Raw genomic sequence first — 24,391 nt, 5'->3', positions numbered from 1 at the left:
TGTTTTCATGTGGTTACTTGAATGCTTAGTTGGGACTGGTAAGTTGCAAGTAGTTCAATTTTTCAAAACTTACAAATAACTTGCAGGCCATTGTATGTCAGTGATTAACCAGCTTAACTCGTCGACGTATCTTTAGGCTTATGAAATGTTGATGATCACGTTTGATGTTAATAGGAATTAGGAATGGATTTGTTTAGGGATACACGTTGGACAGGTGTTGTGGTGTTTCAGTGCTGTTAAATGGGCGAGATCTTGAGAATCTTCTTCTGTGCATTTCCTCCAGATGTGATCTTGGACCGCCTGAAGACCAAGCAGGAAGCGGAGCTTGAGGAGGTGAAGCGACGGGCAGCGGAGGAGGCTGAGAGGGCCAGACAGGAATCGAAATCAGGATCTGGTGAACCAGCTGTGACCGATCAGGCGAACTCGAACGGATCGTGTCCACAACAAGACTCCAGTAATGGGAATGCGATGAATGAGCAAACTTCTGCAGACGGTTAGAGATCTTTTTATGGCTCTATTAGCTGTGTTTACATGATTATGTGTGTTTTTGAGTTCGGTTTTAATTGCAAGTGCATCTTTCTAATAGAAGTAATTCAGGCACACTTGTGATTTGGGGTCTGTTTAGTAGTAATTACATCTTGTACTTTTTTTGTTTGTGAAGGGCTATTTATCATATCACACATACATCATCTTCAGTTTATTGATAAAATGTTAGAATGACATTTCTAATTTATAGGAGTCCCACTGTCGTTAAAAACCTGGAAATATCAGGAATTTTTTTTATGTTTTTTGGGCCTTCTATTATGAATTTCCTTTATTTCTAGTTTTACTCTTCTCTTAATTTTGTTTTATTATTAATAATTAAGATATTATTGCCCTTGTGTAGTGATATTTTATACTTGCTAAACATGGTCTCTTTTGTCAAATTTCAGCTTCAGTCTCAGCTGTCCCAGTCGGTGAGATGAGCAGCACCACCAACGTTCCTGAGCTAGCGGCATCCGGCTCAACCGTTCCGACTAAAACTGACTCCCAGAATCCCATAGGGAATGCAGTGACATCGTCTTCCAGTGGTGAGGAGGCAGGGGAAGGGACTGATGGGGTGAAAGAGTTGGCAGGTACAGCAAGTTCTTTTCTTAATGTTCAAGTCACATGCTGCTACATTAAGACAGTCCTAACTGGTTAGCTGTAGTTGATTTCCAAGCTAGAAACAGATCTTCCATTTTTTTTGTTCTAAAACAAAGACCCTCCTGGCACAAGAGACCATCTACTTTGCCCAGCAACCTTTGCTCAACAGTGCCGTCTATAAAGCAGCACTGGATCTTTGCCATCGTCTTTGGTATATCGTGTTTACTGAGAGTATAGAGCCTGTTTGAATTGGATTTAACAAAGTTTACAATGGTGCACTGATATATATACTGCAGTGTTGATGATTTACTACAATATTATTTTGGCTGTGGCTAGAGTGAAATGCTAGTAATTTATTTTTGCAATAATTGTATGTGTATTATGGGAGTATTCTACTCTCAACATGGCCATTACTAATGTATCTCATGTATCTTCTGTCACTGATTCTCCTTCAGATAAGATTTCAGAGTCTGCTGCTCATGGTGATGGGGATTCTGTACTAGAGACTGAACCTGCACAGACAGTGGATGAGAACAGCTGCAGCAGTCATTTCTCCATCACTGAATGCCTGCGAGGTCCAGAAGAGCCTGACCTGGTGGACCGATCTTCACAATCTTCTCTCAACAGCCAAGATGATACAGGTTTCTATGCACTTACATACACAGAATATACTTTTAAATTTGTTATACAGTACAGGCCAAAAGTTTGGAAACATTACTATTTTTAATGTTTTTGAAAGAAGTTTCTTCTGGTCATCAAGCATGCATTTATTTGATCAAAAATACAGAAAAAACAGTAATATTGTGATATATTATTACAATTTAAAATAATTGGTTTTCAATTTATTATACTTTAAATTATCATTTATTTCTGTGATGCAAAGCTGAATTTTCAGGATCATTACTCAAGTCTATCACATGATCCTTTAGAAATCATTCTAATATGAGGATTCATTATCAAAGTTGGAAACAGTTCTGCTGCTTAATATTTTTTCATAACCTGTGATACTTTTTTAGGATACTTTGATGAATAAAAAAAATAAATAAAAAAAGAAGCAAATGTTTTAAAAATAGAAATCTTTTGTAACAACAATATACACTACTGGTCAGTAATTTGGGGTCAGTAATTTTTTTTTTTTTTTTTTTTGAAATAAATCAATACTTTTATTCAGCAAGGATGTGTTAAATTGATAAAAAGTGATAGTAAAGAAGATTTATATTATTAGAAAATATTTTTTTATTTTGAATAAATGCAGTTCTTTTTAACCTTTTATTCATCAAATATATTAAGCAGCAGAACTGTGTCCAACACTCATAATAAATCAGAATATTAGAATGATTTCTAAAGGATCATGTGATAGACTGGAGTAATGATCCTGAAAATTCAGCTTTGCATCACAGAAATAAATGATAATTTAAAGTATGATAAATTGAAAACCAATTATTTTGAATTGTAATAACATATCACAATATTAAAAAAAAAAATCTGTATTTTTGATCAAATAAATGCAGGCTTGATGAGCAGAAGAAACTTCTTTCAAAAACATTAAAAATACTAATGTTTCCAAACTTTGGCCTGTACTATATATGTTTAAATTTTGTTATAAATAAACATACACAACTGTTCAAAAGTTTGGGGTTATACATGTCATTTGTTTTTAGGCGAGGGTAAAGCTAATGGAGATAGCGCAAAGACAGGATCTTCACGCATGATTACACGACTCCGGAACCCTGATAGCAAGCTAAGCCAACGCAAGGTCATGCAGGACAAAGATGGCAGCTCTCAGGATGGTAGCAGAGCACTTAAAGAGGTAAGGCTGTTGTCTTTATTAATGATGACAGATTACATCTTGTATAGAGGTTGTTGATGTTTTGATGACAAAATAGATTTTTGGTCATTAGTGGTATTTGCTAAGGCATGAATTTGTATTAGTATAAAGGTACCATAGGTCTTCAACAAAAAAGTTACATAGTTGCTAAATCTGTACATTTTTAAATCATGTCATTGATATTTCAGACTCCCCCACTGTCGTCATTTGGCTCCTTTAAGAGAGATTCAAACAAGAGCAGTGGCTTTTTCAAACTGGGCCATGAGGGCAAGTTTCGCGTCTACCACAACCAGTATAGCACTAACACACTTGCCCTGAACAAACACCAACACCGTGAGGACCATGACAAACGCAGACATCTTTCCCACAAGTTTTGCATGACCCCTGCTGGTGAGTTCAAGTGGAACGGATCGCTGTACGGCTCCAAAGCCCTAACTGTGTCCACTCTGAGATTGACCATCATCCAGCTGGAGAACAATGTCCCTGCTCCATTCTTACATCCCAACTGGGCATCACACAGGTGAAAGTCTTACAAGTACTACCAATAGGATTTTTTTATTTATTTTTTAAATGTGCTAAAGTTTCCTAGAAGAAGCATTTAACCATGTCATCCTGTGACCTTTTTCCATTGCTGTAGGTCAAACTGGATAAAGGCTGTCCAAATGTGCAGCAAGGCGAGAGAGTTTGCTTTAGCTTGGCCATTCTAGAGTGTGCAATCAAACCAGTGGTCATGCTCCCTACCTATGTGGAAGGATTCTCTGGGTCACACAAGGTCAGTTTAAATGAACCTACAATCTTTTGATGCTAATTTACACAGAATTATACTACGAATGCAATATGGTGACCTTCAATGCGAGTGCAGACAGTGACGTTCACACGATCTGTTGCCCGTTAGAGCTGGGTAAGGGTAGAAGAAATTATATAAAAATATATATTTTTATTTTTCTAACATTTCTGTTATTCTAACAGTTTAGAAACTCCTTCAATTTCATTGCTATTCATTTTGAACGCTGCTTTAGTTATGGCATCTAATAACTATAGCTGTTTTGAAAGTCTTCCTATAATAGCAGCCATTACAAATCCTCTAAAAGTATAAAATAATTAAAGTATACATGTAAAAGTATTATATAAACATAAAAAAACTCAAAAATTGTCGTTTGAAAGTCATACAGGCCAGACAGATAGATGCATAGATGAACAGTTTAAAGTGTTTGTGATCAAATTTGAGTTTGAAATCATCGTCGACATTGTCAGTTTACATCTATGGGATTTTCAGAGATATGCATTTAGGATAAAATAAAAGAAGATTAATAAATCAGAATAGGCTAAAGGATTGTGCTGAGTTTTGTGGATGAGGTTTTTGTTTTGATATTCTGCTTAGGAAAAAAATGTCAAATTAATAAGGAAAGTCATAATAACCCAATTCATGTCTGTGCTGTGTTTAGCTTGAAAGCTTTAGAAGGATTTTGCAGTCAGAAAGGGCTTAGGGGATTTTTGTATTTAAAAAAAGAAAAAGAAGAAGAAGAAAAAAAAACGGCCAAGTTTTCACAATATCAGTTTGTTGGCTTTAAACTAGCACAATTGTCATGTGCAGTTATTATTGTCAGGGAAATTAAAATGCTTTTTCGCATGTGGTGGATAACAATACCTTGATGCAGTAATATATTTCTGCACATTGTTCAAAATCATCCATTTTTTTACCTCAGCAAATTCTGTGCTGGAGGCTTTCCAAAAATGTACAACGAGTCACCTTTATGTCCCCCAGTTTTGGTGATCTCTCTCTCTTTTTCCTTTTTTTTTTTTTTGTGCTTCATCTCTCCGCAGGTTTCATCGCATGACCTCTGTTGAACGGGAAGAGAAGGAGAAGGTGAAAAAAGAGAGAGAAAAAACTAGAGGATGAAGAGACTATGCAGCAGGCCACATGGGTGAAGTACACTTTCCCCCATCAAACACCAGGTACATCTGAACACTTGCTAGCTTGAGCGTTTTATTTGAACAATTTTAGGAAATTACAATCAGCTTCAACATTTGAGCTGAAGGCATTCAGTAACTGTTCAAACATATTCTGTAGGTGTTGGAAGCAGAAAGGTGAGGAGTACAGAGTAACTGGGTATGGAGGTTGGAGCTGGGTGAGTAAAGACGCACGTCCATCGCTTTTTCCCAAAGCTACCTGGAAACACCAACGTCAATTACCGGAAAGCAATTGAGGGTATGCTGTTTGCTAGTACAGAATACTAGAAAATGTAATTGAACTATCTGGGAAACAAAAAAGTTGTATTTGTCTGATAAAACCTTTTTTTTTTTTTTTAGCAGCTAAAACTGGAATGGACAATCAGGCATCTCTTTCAGAAACACCAAGAACTTTGGTTAAAACAGATGAAATTTCCTCTGAAAGTGTGCCTGAAAAGGATAACGTCCCAGGACACATCCCTGGATTATTCTAAAGAAAAGCTATCTTTGGAGAAAGATCATGTGTTAAAAGATGAAGAACAAGATGAAGAAAAAGAGAATGAAACAGTTAAAGAGAAGTGTGATGAGAAAAATGAATCGTTGGAAGAAATGGACACCAGCACTCCAAACTCTGTAAATGATGAAAAAGGTATTTGCAAAGTTTTACTTTTCATTTTCACAGACCTTTTTTTACATACCAAGGACAGTACATCAGACATGATAAAGCATGTATTGACTTGAATTTGATTGCGTAAAAATAGTTGCCTTGTAATGTGGAACAGTTGCTAATGAGTCTGTTTTTCATGGTTGTAGCTAACATCACAAATGCCTCATCCGATGCCTCTCCTTTGAAAAGAGAGCCTTCGGATAGTGAGCTGGCGAAGGATAGTGCTCCAAATCAACCCCTGCAGTCCTTTTGGCATGATGTGGTGAACGTCAGTGAAGGCTTCTTGCTACGCACGGCATACAAGAAAATCAAGGCATCAAAACTTGATGGCCTTTTGGAGAGGCGGGTCAAACAGTTCACCATAGAAGAGAAGCAGAGGCTTGAGAAACTCAAGCAGGGAACCATGTCTAAATCCTCTACAGAAAAGATATTGGAAAACAAAGAGACAACCATTGCTGCTCAAGATCAAAAGATTAAGATTGAAGGAACTATCTCTGAAACTCCAAAGGCTAGACAGACTGAGGGAGTAGCATGTCTAGTAATCCAAGAAAAAGACAATGTGGTCAAAAAGCTTGATTTTAACCAGGAGGAAGAACAGGCTAAGACAAACACTTCAGGACAGAAGAACATCCTGGATGTCAGATTAAATGACTCGGGTGACTTAGCCCCTAAAGAACATGAGCAGAAGTTGACAGAACCTGAACCCAAGACCGCCAGTAGGGTAGCAATGTCTGAGCTTAATGGAAACTCTCAAAGTCTGGATCAAAGCCTCAGCTTGAATGCTAAACCTGAGAAAACAGTTACAGACGTTACGTCCCCACCTGAAGACTCTGAGAGAAAGGACATCATTGAAAACAACGAAAATGACCTAGATGTAAAGAGAGCTTTGCCTGTGCAAGTAAATGGGAAGGATGGTCCTGTTGACCCAGAATGTAAGACTTTGACTGATAATGTTAACACAAAGGAGCTAACCAATACCGTTGCGGAGGAGATTAAAGCAATATCACCAAAGGAACCAGTGAAGTCGCTATTGAATGGTGACGCCACTCAAGAGTGTCTTAACGAATGGACTAATAGCACGATTCCTCAGCTGAATTCGGATGAGGATAAAGGGGTTACCAAGCTTGATCCCGATTACACACCGCCTCAGAAAGTGGCCAAGTTGGAAAACAACATTGAAGAATCTATAGACTCCTCGGTTTCTTCCGCTGTACCTGAACCTTCTTCTGTAGCTTCCGAGCCGAATGCAAGATCCGAGGTGCCTAGTCATAGCTCAAAGATAGAGTCAATGCAAGTTGAGGAGGCAAAGCCTCCTGTTCCTTCTCCCGTCCTTTCAGCGGAAGAGTCCAGCTTAAGTAGTGACCTCACTGAAAACAGCAGCAACGTTAGCGAGACTACGACCGTCATTACTCAAGTCACGACAACTACAACCACAGTATCCACAGTATCCACAGCATCCCGCATGGTGTTGACCTCACGTGATGGTCTTGCTTCCAATAATGGGATCAGTACACCTGCACCAACAGATCCTAAGGTGGAGTCTACCAGCTCTGTTTCGACACTCTCCACTACAACTACCACTGTTACACAGGTTACAGACTCACCCCAGGAAGCTACTTTAACAAAAGAGTGTTTGACCACTGTCACAAAAACACTGACCGATACCATGTTGAGTCCTAGTGGTTCCACTGTAAAATCTATGACAGTGAGTCACGAATATTCCACCAGGGACAGGGTACGACTGTTAAAGTTCTCTCGCACCAAGAAAACGCGGTCCGGAACAGCCTTGCCCTCGTACCGCAAGTTTGTGACCAAGAGTAGCAAGAAGAGTATCTTTGTGCTTCCCAATGATGAGCTGAAGAAACTAGCAAGGCGCGGTGGTATCCGTGAAGTTCCTATCTTCAACTATAATGCCAAGCCAGCCCTGGACATTTGGCCCTACCCATCCCCACGACCAACATTTGGGATCACATGGAGGTCTGTATTTTCACTTTATTTCCCTGTTTCATGTTGTCTTTCTAAACACCTGAATTAATTGATAAAGCAGTCATCGGGTAGAGGTGTCCATTCCTGCTCCTGAAGGGCCACTTTCCAGCAGAGTTTAGTTCTAGCCCTAATCAAGCCGCTAAACTGAAGTGTTAACTTTTTGTTCTATGGACAGGGATGATACTTCAAATCTTGTGTCTTGTAAAGGAAGAGATGTGCCATCACTTCTCTAGGCAATCAGACTTGTGTTTTTGTCTTGTGTATGAGAAAATGAATGAAAATCATAACCGTATGGGACCAGAATTTCATCGAGACTTGGGGTGGGCTATTTTGATTTGGGGCAGTAATAACCTATCAATGTCCTACAACCACTGAGAACATTTTGGCAACCATGTTGCAGTGCACTAAAATCTAATTGGAACAACTTGGCAACTTTACTGCAATGCACTGGCAACCCCTTAGTAGTTTTGGGGGCAGGTTTAGCTTCAAGAACCACTCACTTTTGTTCAGAGAATGTGAACTGGAATCTAGTTTATCTAATTAATCTTCTAGTTTCCTAAAGGTATTTTGTAGCCTTTTCCTGTACTATTAGGTTCTTGGTCCCAACTAGTGTTCAAATCTTTCCTCAAGGTTAATTTGGTGTCCAGAAGAGAGACCGGGATATTGATGCTAGCTGTCCATTTATGAACATTTTCAAGAGCAGTACTAGTCGCCAAAAAACCAAATAGGCTTATGAGATCTGCATTAATACCCAATTTAAATTAAAAAAACATTTCTATGATGCTAATGAACTGGAGGTTCTTTCATACAGATACCGACTCCAGACGGTGAGGTCTTTGGCTGGAGTGAGCCTAATGCTAAGGCTACTTTGGGCCTGCCTCAGATGGGATGACATGTCTGTGAAACCCTCACCCACAGGAGGGACAACGCGAACAGGTTGGCGCTTAACCACTTAAATATCACTTTGGCATTCATGAGGAACTTTAAAAAGCCAGTGCTCAACCATTTTTGTGTAACTTAACAGAGACATCTGACACTGATATCACCACCACGGAGATCATAAAGCGGAGAGATGTTGGTCCTTATGGCATTCGTTCAGAGTATTGCATCAGGAAGATTATTTGTCCCCTTGGGGTACCTGAGACTCCCAAAGGTAATGGTGACTCAATGAGTCCTTATGTCAGGCAACCGATTAGTCCATTGTTTTCAGACATGGATAGTTTTCTATAATGCAAGGCTAGATTGACCCGAAACACTGTTGATATTTGGTCTGTCCATCATTCCTTTGAGCAGAGACTCCCACACCTCAAAGGAAAGGCCTTCGTTCGAGTGCTCTGAGACCAAAGAAGCCAGAACCGGCTAAGCAGACGGGGCCTGTTGTGATCGAAACCTGGGTGGCCGAGGAAGATCTGGAACTCTGGGAGATTCGAGCCTTTACTGAAAGGTGGGAATTCCCTCTTTTTCCTGTTGTTTTTGTGAATTTGCACGCCCTCACAATGCAACATACTGATTCCTTGCATACTCATCTGTCAAACGCTCCATAAAATCTTTCTCTAGTGTGAAATATTTTGGATAAAGGGCGGTTGTAGATAAGACATGAATATATGCATTTTCATATATTATATTTTAATGATAATAAAAATGTAGGATGTTATTTCCTGTGGATGTTTACACAATTACCAATTTGTATGTTTCCCAATAGTCCCAAGTTTTCTATTATTTTAAAGATTTTCAAACCTTCTTACTTGACAGGGTTGAGAGGGAAAAGGCACAAGCGGCTGACCCAACTAAGGTTAGTGTGCAGAAGAAAGCAGAGGAGGTCAAGGCCCAATTGGAAGCTCAGCTAAAGCATCAGAGATTGGCAGCCCAGCAGGTGGGAATGTAGACATGTGCCCACCTGGGGCGCCCCTCTTAACCAGGGGCACAATGCTGAAAGAAATGAGTGTTCTTTCCAATGGGCCTTTTGATTGGTTGTTGCCTTTAATGATCATTTAACTCTCAAATTGGTTGTGTGTGTTCTTAATTTTAATAATCTTGTTTTGGCTGATTTTGTCTTGTTTATTTATGTTATTGCCTGGTATCTTTGTTTATATTGTCATGGTAACTTTTTTCGATGATTATATTGCAGAAACGGTTGGAACAGCAAAAACCTAGCAGCACCAGCACCACATCCGCCTTGACCAGCACACCTACGACCCCTGGCACCACTACTCAGAAGGTGGTGTTGGGCTCTATTAGCGGTCAGGTAACTTCAGCGCCTAAAGTGGTAATGACCACCAAGCTGGGCTCTCCGGTGACATTCCAGCAAAACAAGAACTTCCAGCAGTCTTTTGCTTCCTGGGTCAAGCAGGGCCAACAGGGCAGTTCAGGTCAGTCTTTACAATGTTATGAGGATGCATGGTTGATTACAGTTCTTGATGACTTTTTATTTTAGATGTTATTATAGTGTGTTTTTGCACGTCAGTGTATTTGATTGGAAATTAGCATTTTTTTTTTGGGAAGCTTATTTGTAGTGGTGTGTTGAGTGCTTGACATCGGCGTTCGTTGTCCGTGGCGTACTTGGATGCAACCGCCGCTGTATTACCTGATTGAGATGTATGTGCTAGGGTGGTGATCAGACCTGTGTCTTGCAGTCTCTACCAGTTCGGTTGTGACTGTGGCGGCGAGTAGCGCCACCACGTCTGGGCAAACGTTCCACATCGCTGCTGCTGCGGGGTCGATGGCCGGCAGTGTCATCACCGCTAAACTACCTGTTCCAGCCAACAGCAAGATAGTCACAGTGAACGTGCCGACCACGCAAGGAGGTACGGCAGGCCTCCAACATCATTGGCATGTGATTTTTGTTTCAAGTTAGGCCTGCCTGCACGCAGATTCGCAGAGAGGCATAATATCGGCACCATATTCTTAAATGACGTTTATTTTTTACTTCGTTTTTAATGATAAACGGCATACCGTGTGCATGAGTCACTTAATGCAGCCTGTTAGTTATCTAAAAGGTTGTTCAGACTGGCAGCAGTTTACTGCAAAAAAGCAGCTGAAAGTTATTGAGCTTCAATGAGAGTTGAAGGAAACATTCCTTTTAATTGCTGTCATTGTGAACATCCTATAAAGTTTGGTACAAAGCTCTACGTCCTTTTTACGGCTTCAATTTCAATTCAGTTGGTTGTCATTGTTTAGCATTGTCATGGCATAATACAAATGATTTCTTTCTTTCTTTTTTTGTGCCAATTTGTTTGGTTTTCTGTTTGGAAAACACTTAAACTTAATATTCCAAGTCAAAAATTCTTATTCTGATATCAATACACTACCGTTTAAAAGTTTGGGGTCAGTGAGTTGTTGTTTTTTTGTTTTTTTTAAGAAATTAATACTTTTATTCAGCAAGGATGCATTCAATTAATCAAAAGTGACAGTAAAACATTTTTAATGTCCGTTAAAGATTAATATTTAAAATAAATTGTGATCTATTCATCAAAGAATCCTGAGAAAATATATGATATATAAATAAAATATTAAGCCGTTTTGTTATTGATGCTAATAAAAAAATGTTTCTTGAGCATTAAATTATCATATCAGAATGATTTCTGAAGGATCATGTGACAGTGAAGACTGGAGTAATGATGCTGAAAATTCAGCTTTGATCACAGGAATAAATTACACTTGAAAATATATCTAAATAAAAAATGTAAGTAAATGAGATTTTTTCAAAAAACATTTAAAAATATTACCAACCCCAAACTTTTGAACAGTTTTGTATCTATGTAATGCAGTACTCTTGGAGCAAACTATATCTATTCATTGTCTCAACAGGTTTGGTACAGGTACAGCAGAAGGTAGTGGGCATCATTCCATCAAGCACAGCGGCCACCGCACAGTCCTTCCCTCCATTCCAGCCCCGTACAGCCACCATCAACATCAGACCCAACACAACCACCTCCACGCAGCAGGTATGAACTCTCACTAAAATGATCCGCTCTGGTCAACTCAACATTTGTGTTCCTGCAATAATGTTTCATTTACTCGTTTATGCCCAGGTCCTTACGACTGGAACCGCTCTACGACCAGGGATGACTGTGATACGCTCTCCCCTGCAACAGGCCACCACCCTGGGGAAGACTATCATTCGCACACCCCTGATGGTTCAGCAAGGTATTCTCAACATGGATTTGTCCTGGAAATTAGTTTTTAACATTACTTTTAATGGGATTCTGTAGGAAAGTAGAGAAGAGACAGGAAATGATGGGGTCTCATTTAATTAGTGGTCATTAAACCAGAATATTTGACAGCAGAAGGCTACATTGTGACCATGTGATGTCCACAGTAACTTATGCCTAACTCTGTTGAAGACGCCACAGTTTTCTAAATCGTTTCTGAAACTTCAGATGTAATTGTGATTTATATCACACAGGTCAAGTGCAACAGCCAGTGCAAACAAGTGTGGGCACTCAGGTGGTGGGCACTCCTCCTCGCCTCTCCACACCAAATCAACCCCAGACCCCGCAGACGGCCTCTTCTCCCCGACCACAACAGGGTCAGGTCAAACTCACTCTGGCCCAGCTCACTCAGCTCACCCAAGGGGCCCAGGTTTGTACCAGTTTTAAATCAGCATGCAATGCAAATGGACCTTTATTTACTTCCTTTAACGCATATTTTAATGTTCTTATTGTGCCCTGTTAATCTGTGCACATTATAGAGCGCTGCAGTGATGTAGTCAGCATCACCCTGGTTCCATCGACAAAAACACAATAGGTTTTTCCCATTGGCTTTGGGATTATTGCAGAAAATAAGCTCTGTGACCAAGCAAAAGTTTAGGATTCCTACATGTTTTGTTCATTATGATAATCTTCACAAATGAACACAACTTTTAGGAATTTTGAAGCGTAAATCCGCAGAAGTAAAAAGCTAAACATAGACTATTAAAGAACTACAACACGGTCGCATGACTTCAACATCACCAAAACTAAGCTTCCAACATCTCTTTCAGTCTTTATTTAAAAAAACAAAGAATTCCTTGAAAGTTTGAGTTAGAATAGCTTGCAGACTAGTAAGTAGATGTTTACCTGTTAGTTGTAATGATGTTTAATGTCCCCGAAAACTTCTGTAGTTGCATCAAAGAGTATAGAAGCCCAAGAGGCGAAACTCAATAGAACGCTCCATAGCAACAGTTGCCCCCATGATGTGACAGCGCGGCCGCCATTATGGACTGAAAACTGAAGGAAAACGCCGAAAAATAATGGGAGTCAATGGCACTGAACCAACTAACATAACAAAAACTTAACATAACTTAATTTTTTCTGGCTGTCATATCTAAATATGAAAACAATTTAAAATACATTAATGAGGGTGAGCGATGTTAAATGACAGAAAATGTTACGTCTATGTGTTGGTTATGCATGGCCTAATTACCCTTAGGAAAATAGTATTTTGGGACAAAATATTACTATAGAAGTACTATAAGACTACTATAGAAATACTATAGCGGCTCTAGGATATTATAGAGGTATTACAGAACATAACATACTTCTGTGATGTTCTGTAATACCTCTATAATATTTTAAAGCTGCTATAGTATTTCTATAGTAGTCTTATCGTACTTCTATAGTATGTCCCAAATTACTATAGTATTCCTATAAGATTACTATAATATTTTGTCCCAAAATACTATAAGATTCCTATAGTACTTTTTCGTAAGGGTGTGTCCCCCACCGAATCGGCTTCATTAGCCTACCACTTACGGTTTGCAAAGATACAATTATAAAATTACTGCAAACCTTTAATCTATCAATATTTATGTTCTATTATGCATTTTCCTTGTTATATGAATAACAGAAATTCATGAAATAATATATAGGCAGACACACAGTAATAAGATATTTATTCAAATGTTGATTTTGAAATTAGTGAACATCACCATATGATTTGGAAAAATAAATAAATAAATAAATACAATTATAAATGAACATTTCTAAAGACAGTTCATCTTTTACATAGAATATCACAAAAATATTAACAACTTGTTTTTTCAACATCTTCAGTGAAAGTGCACACAGTGAACGTTTCAATGGCAAGAACAAAAACAATCTGAATGTTCTATTACAGGCGGAAAGGTACAAAAAATGCAATTTATTGCAGAACACTGCTTGCGTTTTGACCACTTGCTCATCTTCACAGTTTGGTTGTGTGGCGTGCAAACTGGCGCTAACGATTTCAGCAGCTTTCAGTGCATAATGGCGGACGCGCCTCCACAGCGCCATCTACAGACTGTTACCCATAACACAACAGAGTTTCGCCTCTTGGGCTTCTATACTCTTTGGTTGCATTTAGCCACTTGTTAGCTAGCGCCTTTTTTAAGACAAGGTTATTGATTAATGTTACTTACTACTGAAATAAACTTGCACTTTTGCTCTTCAGGGAGGGAACCAAGGGTTGACAGTAGTGATCCAAGGGCAAGGTCAGACCACAGGCCAGCTGCAGGTCATTCCTCAGGGGGTGACGGTCATCCCAGGGCCCGGTCAGCAGCTCATGCAGGCTGCCATGCCCAATGGCCAAGTCCAGCGTTTCTTGTTCACACCCATGGCCCCTGCACCAGTGTCTGCCCCCGCAGCCCCCGCCATAACCACCTCATCAGGCATCCCAGCCACAGCTGCACCAGCTGCCGTCACCAGCACAACTCCAGCACCCATTCAACCAGGTGAGACTTTATTATTTATTAGACACTTCTATCTTCACACAGTATCAGTATGGAACTTGTCTGGCAATGTTACATCTTCTTAAGCCAGCAAAACGCAGAAGCTGATTTAACCTCAACCAAACCCCCCTTAAAAAAAAAGTTTACTAAATTCTCTGATGACACTTGAACTTCCTGCACAGATTACCTAGATTCCTACAAGCTTTGTCAAGTTTCATTACTCATTTTCTACAGGATCGATACAGTAAAACCAGCTGCGATTTTATCACTCTCGCTTCTTAAGTCTCTTTCACACTCACCTCAGTGTGTATTTTAAATATGTAGTCCGTTGCGCTGCATGTTTCAGAATGAAACGAGTCACTGTTCTCTTGCATGCAAGCAGCTCATGATCTGGTGTTTTCAGTGTCTCGGAGAGGCTCGGTTCACAGTAAATGTACTAAACTCCAACTCTTCATGTTCATTGTGCTCCATTTACGCTTTTTCACATTCACATAATTTCCAACATTTCTGTGGACTGATTATACAACATTTCACACAGTTTTGTAGTAAGAAGCTTTTGTAAACCTGTTGTCACAAACATTTATATGTCTCCTTGCAGTTTTCTGACCAAATAAAATAGACATAAAATAAACAATACAGCACTGGCCCTGTTGTTTTGAAGTTCCTGTACCATGGCAAAACTAATACCATGTATCATGAAAAACACAAATGCCCCTTTTTTTTTTTTACTTGTTTTGTGTATTTTAGCTTTAGCATCGTAAACCTAAGTAGATCGTAGAACCAATGGCACCAATGGTCTCTATGATCAGCTTTGCTCACAATGCTTCTCAGTGTTTTAAGTTCCAATATATTTTCTCTCTCTTTTTCTAGCTACTCGTCTTGCTCCACAGCCCCAACCTCCAACCACACTTCCTCCCACATCATCTCTCCCTCCATCACAGCCAGTCCAGCACATACCCGCCACGGTCCCAGCCGCAATCGTTCCCCAACCGACTCCACCTCTGCAACCCCACCCGCCCGTACAGCTCCGACCTCAACCCCAGGTCCTTCCTCAAACATCAGTCCCGCCCCCTACACCTGTACCTGTACCTGTCCCTGTCCCTCAGATAGCACAGGTGACAGCCACCGCACCTCCACAGCAGATCACCACCATCCCTGTCACCCAGACCACCGTTACCAAAGTCCAGCCCCAGATTCAGCTCCCCCCGCAGCTCCTCAGCGTCCCCGGGCTCCAGCAGCAGGTCATCTCCCACATCCAGAGTCAGGTAGCGGCCCAGATTCAAGCTCAGGTCCAGCAGGTCGGTACCACAGCCGGGATGCCCCAGCAGATCAAACTGCAACTGCCCATTCAGATCCAGCAGCAGGGCGGAGGGCAAGTCCAAGCGCACCAGATCCAGAATCTGGTGACCATCCAGACGGCCAGCGTACAGGAGCAGCTCCAGCGGATCCAGCAGCTCTGCGAACAGCAGCAGCAGAAGAAGAAACAGCAGGAGGCGAAGAGAGAGCAGGCCCAGCAGCACGTCAGCCAGAGCGACCTGATACAGAAACAGGTCAGGAATCTAATATGACTCAAGTTGTTCCACATTTTCATTGAGTTGGATAAATATGACATTAAGAAAGATGGGGTATTATGTAAACTTTAGGCTACTTTAGGTCGCACTGCAGCAGTATACGGTTATTTGTTATTTGAGTGTTAAACATGGTTCTGTTCAAATTATGATTTTGATCTGAAATTTATAGAATTTGCAACTACATTTTGAGAGTGAGTTGGCTTGATATTTGCTATCATTTCTCACTATGGTCAGAGGCATCACCCATGAATGAAGTCAGACTACGTCGTTATGCATGTGTAAATGAGCCTTAGTTGATAAAAACTTAGTCGATTGATATTTAAATTAGAGGCAAATTTTATTATTGTAATTTTAATTCTTATTGGTAGCAATGAAAGTTTAATTTCATTTCTTTAAAATGTCTCATCTTATGTAATATTTCAGACAACTTTATTGATCCCAAGGGACAATTTAGTTCTGGGAATAAAACAAGCAAAAAAAACAACAACACTAAATTCAATAACATAAATATGGGAATATGTACCTAGAAATAATGCATAATATTGTTCATAGATATAATGGACAAATATAATATATATATATATATATATATATATATAACTAAACTTAGATTATAACTAAATACAAATAAAAAATAGCATTGTCCATATAATTTTCTTATTGTGTACAATTCTTTAGTGCACATTATTATTATTATTTAAAGATAATTTTTTTCAGTATATTTCCTGAAAATGTAATCACTAAAAATGACTATTGTTAATTTCGTCAATGAAATCTATGAAGAGAAAAGTTCACTGACGACCTTTTTCCTGAGACGATGATGAGACGACACCAACGTCATTAAACGATAACCGTGACTATATCAACATGCAATGTCGTTGATGAAAAAAAGAATGAGACTAAAATGTAGTTAAAAAATAAAATAACTTTTTTGTCAAATAAAACACCAAAACCCAATGTTTTACTTAATATTTGCTATCTGGCAACCATGCTCATGCGTAGCTAAACTACGGAAGAAGCGCGGATGATCTCTCTTTCTTCAAATCTCCCTCTTGCTCACTCTCTCTCTCCTCCCCCATCATGAGTGGACACGCCCCCTACTGCTGATTGGCTGCAAGTGTGTGTTGTGCTGCTCGGTGCGATCCACTTTCAACAGCTTTTCTCAGAAATCACTTACTGCACCTTAAAACATATGTAATTAAATGCATATGTATATATTGAATAAAACGCATATTGAGTATTTTAAACTTGCACTTACCCTGTTTTGCAGTTGAATGTGTTGAATTTACTAGGAAATATGTGACATTACAGAAGTTAGCATCTTTATTGATGCTGTTTGATGTTGTTTTGAAACTTTTCCATCTGTATAGAGAGTATAAACATGGTAAACACACTCTATTTTTCGCTAAGGTGGCTCAGAAGCAGAATGTGGCCATAGAGCAGTTAAAACAGAAGAAAACCATGACTCCTGCTGAAAGAGAGGAGAACCAGAGGTAAACACTGTCAATTTTAATTTTCCCCCATCTATTCCTTTCCAAGTTATTAAAATTATAATGACATTCGGGATTTTAAATTCCAACAAACATGAAGCGTTATTCCAGTCTCATTATATTTGTTACATGCGCAGCACAGATAAGCCACTGAAGCCGTATTTATGAAGTAGAATAGACTGGCATTAATCAACCAAATCCATTGTTTTTTTGTTTTTTTTGTCTGTCTGGGCAGAATGATTGTTTGTAACCAGGTGATGAAGTTCATCCTGGATAAAATCGATAAGGACGAGAGGCAGGCGGCCAAAAAGAGGAAACGGGAGGAGTCTGTGGAGCAAAAGCGCAGCAAGCAGAACGCCAGCAAGCTGTCGGCTCTGCTCTTCAAACACAAAGAGCAGCTCAAGGCTGATATCCTGAAGAAAAGAGCACTGCTCGATAAAGAACTACAGCTGCAGGTGCAGGTGAGAGGAACAGGAAGTGCGGAAACTTTACTGTTTTGCACTGATATGAGAGTTTGAGTTCATTCAAGATGTGTGTAGGGGTTTCAAGGGGGGTTTTTCTAAAGAAAAAGAGCAAGGATGGAATAAATTGATCAAAACTGACAGTAAAGACCTTTGTTACACATGATTTCTACTTCAAATAAATGCTGTTCTTTTGAACAAAATGAAGAACATTTCACTGTTTCCAAAAATATGAAGCAGCACAACTGTTTTCAACATCGATAATAATCAGAAATGTTTCTTGAGCACCAAATCATCATATTAGAATGATTTCTGAAGGATCATGTGACACTGAAGACTGGCGTAATGATGCTGAAAATTCATCTTTGCTTCACAGATATAAGGGCCAATCTCATTTCTCTGTCTTACCCCTTCCCCTACCCCTTTGTCTGCGTCTTCCCCTTGCCCCTCGATACCGAGTGAAGGGGGGTAGGGGGAAGAACGTTTCTCTAAGAAATGAGACACCACTCGATTACCGTTTGCGTCATCTTCTCTTTCCACTAGCGGGCTGAGCCTGCTACGTCAACAGAGGCGATACACGTTGACATAAACAAACGAAGATGCCGTCGTCTCGGGTTGTGATATCGATTGCCTGGTCTCTCTTTATCTTTGCATGCTTGTGTGCCATCAGTCAAAGACATTGTTTCATTGTATTTAACGGCGGCGCGGGCGACACCATAGCTAAGCAAAACATTAGCAAACGGCAAATAGCGTGTAGCTGCTAGCTAGCGGTTATTCAAAACAAAAACATTACAATTAAAACCGCTTGAACATTTTATTAAAAGTATCATAAAACACGAGTGTCATTAAACTGCTGAAAATACTTACATTTGTGCGACTCACTTCTGAGAAATTCCTACCCCTCTCTTTCAAGTGTGGTCCTCCGCAAACTTCGTTTCAAGGGCTATGTAGCCCTACGCCTTGGCCCTAGCCCTTAATCAAAATGAGACTTGGGACACCACTTCCCCTCACATGAACGCGCAAAACCGAGGGGAAGGGGTAAGAGTAAGGGGTAAGACAGAGAAATGAGACGCAGCCTAACTTTTTAGAAAAAATCTTACCGGCTACAAACTTTTGAAAGGTCATATACACTTACTAATGACTGTTTTGCGGCGTTTATGACAGCACTTAGCATTGAGAATCTGGCAATGAAGACGCATGCTTTCATTTCTCACGCACATCTCAGCTTTACTCGCACACACTCTGTTCACACCACATCAGTGTTGCCAAATAGACAGCTGAAGCTGCACGCCATATGTTGAGGCATTTACATACTTCTTTTGATTGCAGGAGGAGTTGAAGCGGGATCTCATTAAACTCCGGCGAGAGAAGGAGAAAGCCCAGGCTGCGGCGGCTCAAGCTGCGGCGGCCGTCAGCGCACACGTGCACAGCGGCCTCTCCTCGTACTCGCCCACGGTCACCTCACCCTCAGCCGCACACAAACGCAAGCGGGACGAGGAGAGAGACGCCGCCTCCAAGTCCAAACGCAAAAAGATGATCTCCACTACCTCAAAGGACAACAAGAGGGACATCAAGTTATACTGCATCTGCAAGACGCCCTACGACGAGTCTAAGTATGAGACCTTTACTGTCCTCTGATTTTAGGGGGTCATCAGGTGTTGAGACATTTAGACTAGAAGTTCACATTTTTGGCTTGAAATATAAACGTGCAATAAGGTTTTCAAAAAAAACACATCTATTTGCCAGTTGTTTTTATGTGTTAGGATTTATTTATGTATTTATTGTAATTGCACTATTATGGGTATTTTGACATGAAAATATTAACATATGGTTACAGTTTATTTGAATGTGTCATTGTTACAATGTAATTATTTAAATACTAGTTGCATGTATTTATGCATCATTTACTGTTAGTAATTATTTTTTATTAATTTTGTGTTCTTTAGTTACACTACTAAGAGTATTTTGCCAAAAAAATATAAACATACAATAATATTTTAAAAGGCAGAAATATACCTATTTATTAGGTGTGTTTTTTTTTTTTATCTGTTAGGAATTATTTATTTGTTTTCTTTAATTACACTGAGATTTTTGGCATGAAAAATGTAAACATACTATAAGATATTAAGGAAACATTTTGCAGAGAATTCTAAATATAATAATGTCAAATTAATTTTGTGCATCAGACTTGATATGAATACATCTGGTGTAAAAGGATATTATACTTTGTGGATATTTTATACTTTTGTTTTGTGTAGTTAGTTTGAGCAGCAAAAAAAAATCTTTAAGAAAATATTCAATTTATTACTTGGTTTGAACATTTATCTGAGAAAAATGGTTAAACCTCATATTTAGATTTGACATATTTTGCAACTACTATGTAAGAGAATTCCATTTTAATTCGTTTCTGTAGACAGTTGAACACACACACACACACACACACACACAAAAGCATTTTGCAAAATGCCGAAATGTAAATAATGTTAGAATTGTCTACTGAAGCCATACAAATATTACTGGGTTTGAAAGATGAAAATCAAAGGGATGTGATATCCATCTAATGTTGGTATGTTCTTGACTCAGGTTCTACATTGGTTGTGACCTCTGCTCTAACTGGTATCATGGCGAGTGTGTGGGCATCACCGAGAAAGAGGCCAAGAAGATGGATGACTACATCTGTTCAGAATGTAAACGAGCTCAGGAGGGCAGCACAGAGGAGCTCTACTGCATCTGCAGAACCCCATACGACGAGTCGCAGTAATCACGCTTCTGCAGTTTCATCACATTTATTTCCAAAGTTACACGTGGGATCGTGCTTTCTGACATGATTGTGCCTGCTTCTGCTTTAGGTTCTACATCGGTTGTGATCGCTGTCAGAACTGGTACCACGGGCGCTGTGTGGGCATCCTACAGAGCGAAGCCACACACATCGACGAGTATGTGTGCCCGCAGTGCCAGTCTACGGAGGACGCCATGACGGTCCTGACGCCACTCACAGATAAAGACTATGAGGGGCTGAAGCGAATCCTGCGCTCCTTACAGGTTTGTAGGAAAACAAATACGGTTTCGTGGCTGTTTTGAATTTTAGAGCCGGTGTTTTGTTTGGAATGGAACACAATCCAAATTTGTATGATTGGGACATGCATTGTTCCCTACAATTTTAACCCTAATTGTGGTTAGGTTAGATAATCATCACAAAAGCAAGTGGTTGTGTTGTAATCGGATTCACCTTTGACGCGGACAATCACACCTGTGTGATTGGAGCGTTCGTCATGTGATTAACTGCTAAATTCAAACGTGCTTTCGCGCTTTGGCTGGCGCCGAGCCGGAGACGGACACCCTCTGCGCTTGTCATATATCACAACTAGTCAGTGTTTTCAACCACGTAATGTTTATTTGAGGTTTTAGACATTTAAATACACACTAGGAAATAATTATTCTTTTGAATATAATTTGTCAACCTGTTTTATTTATATCAGATACGCTTTGTGCAAGTCATTATTAGTGCTGCACGATTAATCGTATCGCAATCGCGATGTCAAGCCTACGCGATTATATGACGCAAAATGCTGCGATTTTATATTAAATAAACAAATTAGCGCTGTTAACGCAATTAACGCAGCATCTGTTAATTTTTGGCATCCTTTGGCTAGTGTTACATGATCCCGCTCTTATTCATGCAAATGCTTTTAAACCATTCATGCGCGATAAGACAAAAAAAGAACGCGCTGTCAGTGAATGTCCTCCTGACACACACACACACACACACACACACACACACACACACGACCCACAGATAGACGCGCGCCAGTATCAAGTTATCTTTCGCTGTTGAACAAACAACACACATGTATGGCAAAATGAACGCGCTGCCTGTGAATGTCCTGACTGACACACAGAAAGACTCGCGCTGATATCGTGCGTGCGCATAAAACAGCATGCCAGAATACAGTTCTCTTTCGAGCTTGAACGAACAATAACACACACACAATTATGCCAAAATGTCTTTTTGTTGAGTATCTTCATAACATAAGAGTAGTCTTATGATGAACGTGAAGAGTTGTGACTCGTGAGAGAATGAGGCGCGTGTGAGATCCGCGTCTGTGACAGCAGCGGCTGGTCTTAAAGGGACAGTACACAGTAGCCACTAATTATATCTGTCGCTAAAGTTAATCAAAGAACAAAGGGAACAGAGAAAAACACTCACTGCTCTTGACTAAATAACTTTTTTCTTTAGGCAGATTATCACTAATCTGTGTGTCCACTTATTTTCCTTGAGAACCAAGCAAGTTGACTCATGAAACCATTTGTTTATTATATCGCATATCGCAATCGCAATATTGACCTCTATTATTGCAATATGACATTTTCCCCAAATCGTGCAGCCCTAGTAATTATAAAGTTTGCTCTATTCTTCTCCTAGTTCACCGGTCACTTGTGTATTTCGGGAGAGATTGATGAATTTACGGGTTGTAGATCCGACTGATAGGATTCTCTGAACTGCTGCGCAAACTAACATGGCGGCGCTCATCGCGCGACTAACGTGATCATTAAAAAGGAGTTTAAACGAAGAAACACATTCACTTACATATATTTGAGGATCAGAATATCAGTTTTTGAATATTTTGAATAAAAAAGGAAAAATGAAATAAAATCTATACATCAGTCATGCAGCGCTATTGTGGCTGCGGTTTACATTGTAGGGTCAAAAATTATATTGGAAACAAACAAATTTTATAATCATTGTAAATGTTTCCTGTATGTTAGTCCCATAAGATGGCGTGGCCATTCCTGGAACCAGTGGATCCGAATGATGCTCCAGATTATTATGGGATCATTAAGGAACCGATGGGTAGGAGTTTTGTTCCTGCTTTTTCTGTATGACCAGAATCATTTTGACTTGTAATAGAATATTATACATTTTAAAGACGTAGTTCCTAAATTATTATACTGTATTATATATCATTATTTTATAGATTACTTGTAACAATATTTTGAACAATTTGCACCAATTAGATTGATCATATATTTGTTTTTAATCGTATATCTATTTTTTAGTAATTGGTTTCATTATTTTCCCCTTCGTGTTCCTGTTATCTTCAGACCTCTCTACGATGGAGGAGAGGATACAGAAACGCTTTTACAGCAAACTCACAGAGTTCGTAGCGGACATGACCAAAATCTTCGACAACTGCCGCTACTACAATCCCAGCGACTCGCCTTTTTACCAGTGTGCTGAGTTCCTGGAGTCTTTCTTTGTACAGAAACTCAAAGCTTTCAAAGCAAGCAGGTAACGTCTGCTCCCACACATACAATAGAGCAGCATAGGATGTTGTTAGGATATTAGTTTACCCAAACTTAACGTTTTGTCATTCTCTCACCTTCATGTTGTTGCAAACCGACATCACTTTATGACCAATACCCATTATTCTAATGTTTGGGTGTCTCATAACTGTTATGCTGAACTGATTTTAATAGTTTTTTCCCCTACTTTTCCAAACAAATAAATTATTTAAAACTATAATTTAGTGTTGCACGATGTATCGGCCGGTTGTTTAACCAATGATCAGGGCCAATTATATCCTGTCAATCAAAAGGGGGTGGGAAAAATTTGTCAAACTGCAGCTCATAGTGTGTGTGAGTAAAATTTCTATTGTGTTGAATTTAGGGCTGTCAAAGTTAATGCAACAATAACGCATTAACAGTTTTTAAAACTATTCAACTCTATGAATCACCAGTAGTTCAAAACAGGGTTGCCAGATCTGTGTTTTTTCACTACACCAAACATTATTTATAGCGCGCTTCCTATCCAATAATCGCAAACAAAGTCTCAGCTTTCAAATTCTGTCCATTTTATCACAAATTCAAACAATAAATGTGGTATCTGTGGTATCTATACTATAATTACTGTAGTACCATAGTATGCAAAGTAATATTTCCTATGTTCATCTTTGTTTTAATTAAGCTGCATATTTTGAGTAATTATCCAAACAATACATTAAATGTGTTACATTGACCAATCAAATGATTTGAAGAACTGTTTACCAAATCAAAATTGTGAATATCGGTTAAAATGGTCAAACCGATTATTGGTTTAAGCCACAAACGGCTGTGTGTTACAGTGGTTTTACTACAGGTAAAAGAATGTTCTTAGGTGCCATACTATTAGTTTTTCCATACTAAATTTGTCACTGTAGTGTAGTGTGTAGTTTGCGCTAGTGTTGATTTCACAATTTTCCTTTATCTTTTCCATTGCATTGGCTTCCATACATCCAGTTTTGTCTTGCGCCTGCTTATCTTGTCTTTGTTCACTTTGTTTTTCACTCTATGAATTATTCTGCTTTGAATATATTTTTTAATTCAGAGGCTGTAGTCATCATCTAACCTCTGATTTCTCTGTCTGGCATTTCATCCTCTTATTTCTGTCCTTATTTCAACTACAGTATGCTGATAACATAACTTTTTGTGTTTGTGCTTCTTCATGCATGTCATTCATACAACCCATTGTCCTTTCTTGCAGATTGTGATGTCATAAGTCATAGTGGCTGAAGGGGAGGAGTCATTCTTTATTAGAGAATCATGGAACTTGCTGTTTTATTAACAGCGGAAACCGGTGTACATTTAAGTG

The 24,391-nt window shown here is 39.3% G+C and overlaps 1 protein-coding gene across 1 annotated transcript in view; it reads left to right on the top strand.

Annotated features, from left to right (window-relative positions):
- The window catches only part of bptf (bromodomain PHD finger transcription factor), a 33,406-nt gene that overhangs the window by 7,629 nt on the left and 1,386 nt on the right, over window positions 1-24,391 (top strand). The window contains 35 exon segments of the mRNA XM_082162352.1: window positions 284-493; window positions 933-1,115; window positions 1,581-1,766; window positions 2,787-2,935; window positions 3,142-3,473; window positions 3,591-3,643; window positions 3,646-3,689; window positions 3,691-3,725; window positions 4,778-4,823; window positions 4,825-4,893; window positions 4,895-4,909; window positions 5,025-5,027; window positions 5,029-5,088; window positions 5,090-5,162; window positions 5,264-5,367; window positions 5,369-5,552; window positions 5,717-7,547; window positions 8,368-8,492; window positions 8,581-8,709; window positions 8,850-9,000; window positions 9,309-9,429; window positions 9,685-9,925; window positions 10,190-10,360; window positions 11,364-11,500; window positions 11,588-11,702; window positions 11,962-12,137; window positions 13,965-14,244; window positions 15,112-15,791; window positions 17,223-17,305; window positions 17,538-17,763; window positions 19,093-19,376; window positions 20,347-20,520; window positions 20,613-20,805; window positions 22,531-22,615; window positions 22,867-23,053. Of these exon segments, the coding sequence (XP_082018478.1) occupies window positions 284-493; window positions 933-1,115; window positions 1,581-1,766; window positions 2,787-2,935; window positions 3,142-3,473; window positions 3,591-3,643; window positions 3,646-3,689; window positions 3,691-3,725; window positions 4,778-4,823; window positions 4,825-4,893; window positions 4,895-4,909; window positions 5,025-5,027; window positions 5,029-5,088; window positions 5,090-5,162; window positions 5,264-5,367; window positions 5,369-5,552; window positions 5,717-7,547; window positions 8,368-8,492; window positions 8,581-8,709; window positions 8,850-9,000; window positions 9,309-9,429; window positions 9,685-9,925; window positions 10,190-10,360; window positions 11,364-11,500; window positions 11,588-11,702; window positions 11,962-12,137; window positions 13,965-14,244; window positions 15,112-15,791; window positions 17,223-17,305; window positions 17,538-17,763; window positions 19,093-19,376; window positions 20,347-20,520; window positions 20,613-20,805; window positions 22,531-22,615; window positions 22,867-23,053 (7,135 nt within the window).

This window comes from Leuciscus leuciscus (assembly GCF_965113295.1).
Source record: "Leuciscus leuciscus genome assembly, chromosome: 1".
Classification (NCBI taxonomy): domain Eukaryota; kingdom Metazoa; phylum Chordata; class Actinopteri; order Cypriniformes; family Leuciscidae; genus Leuciscus; species Leuciscus leuciscus.
Note: the sequence above shows the minus strand (reverse complement) of the source record. Positions and strands in the feature narration are given on the sequence as shown.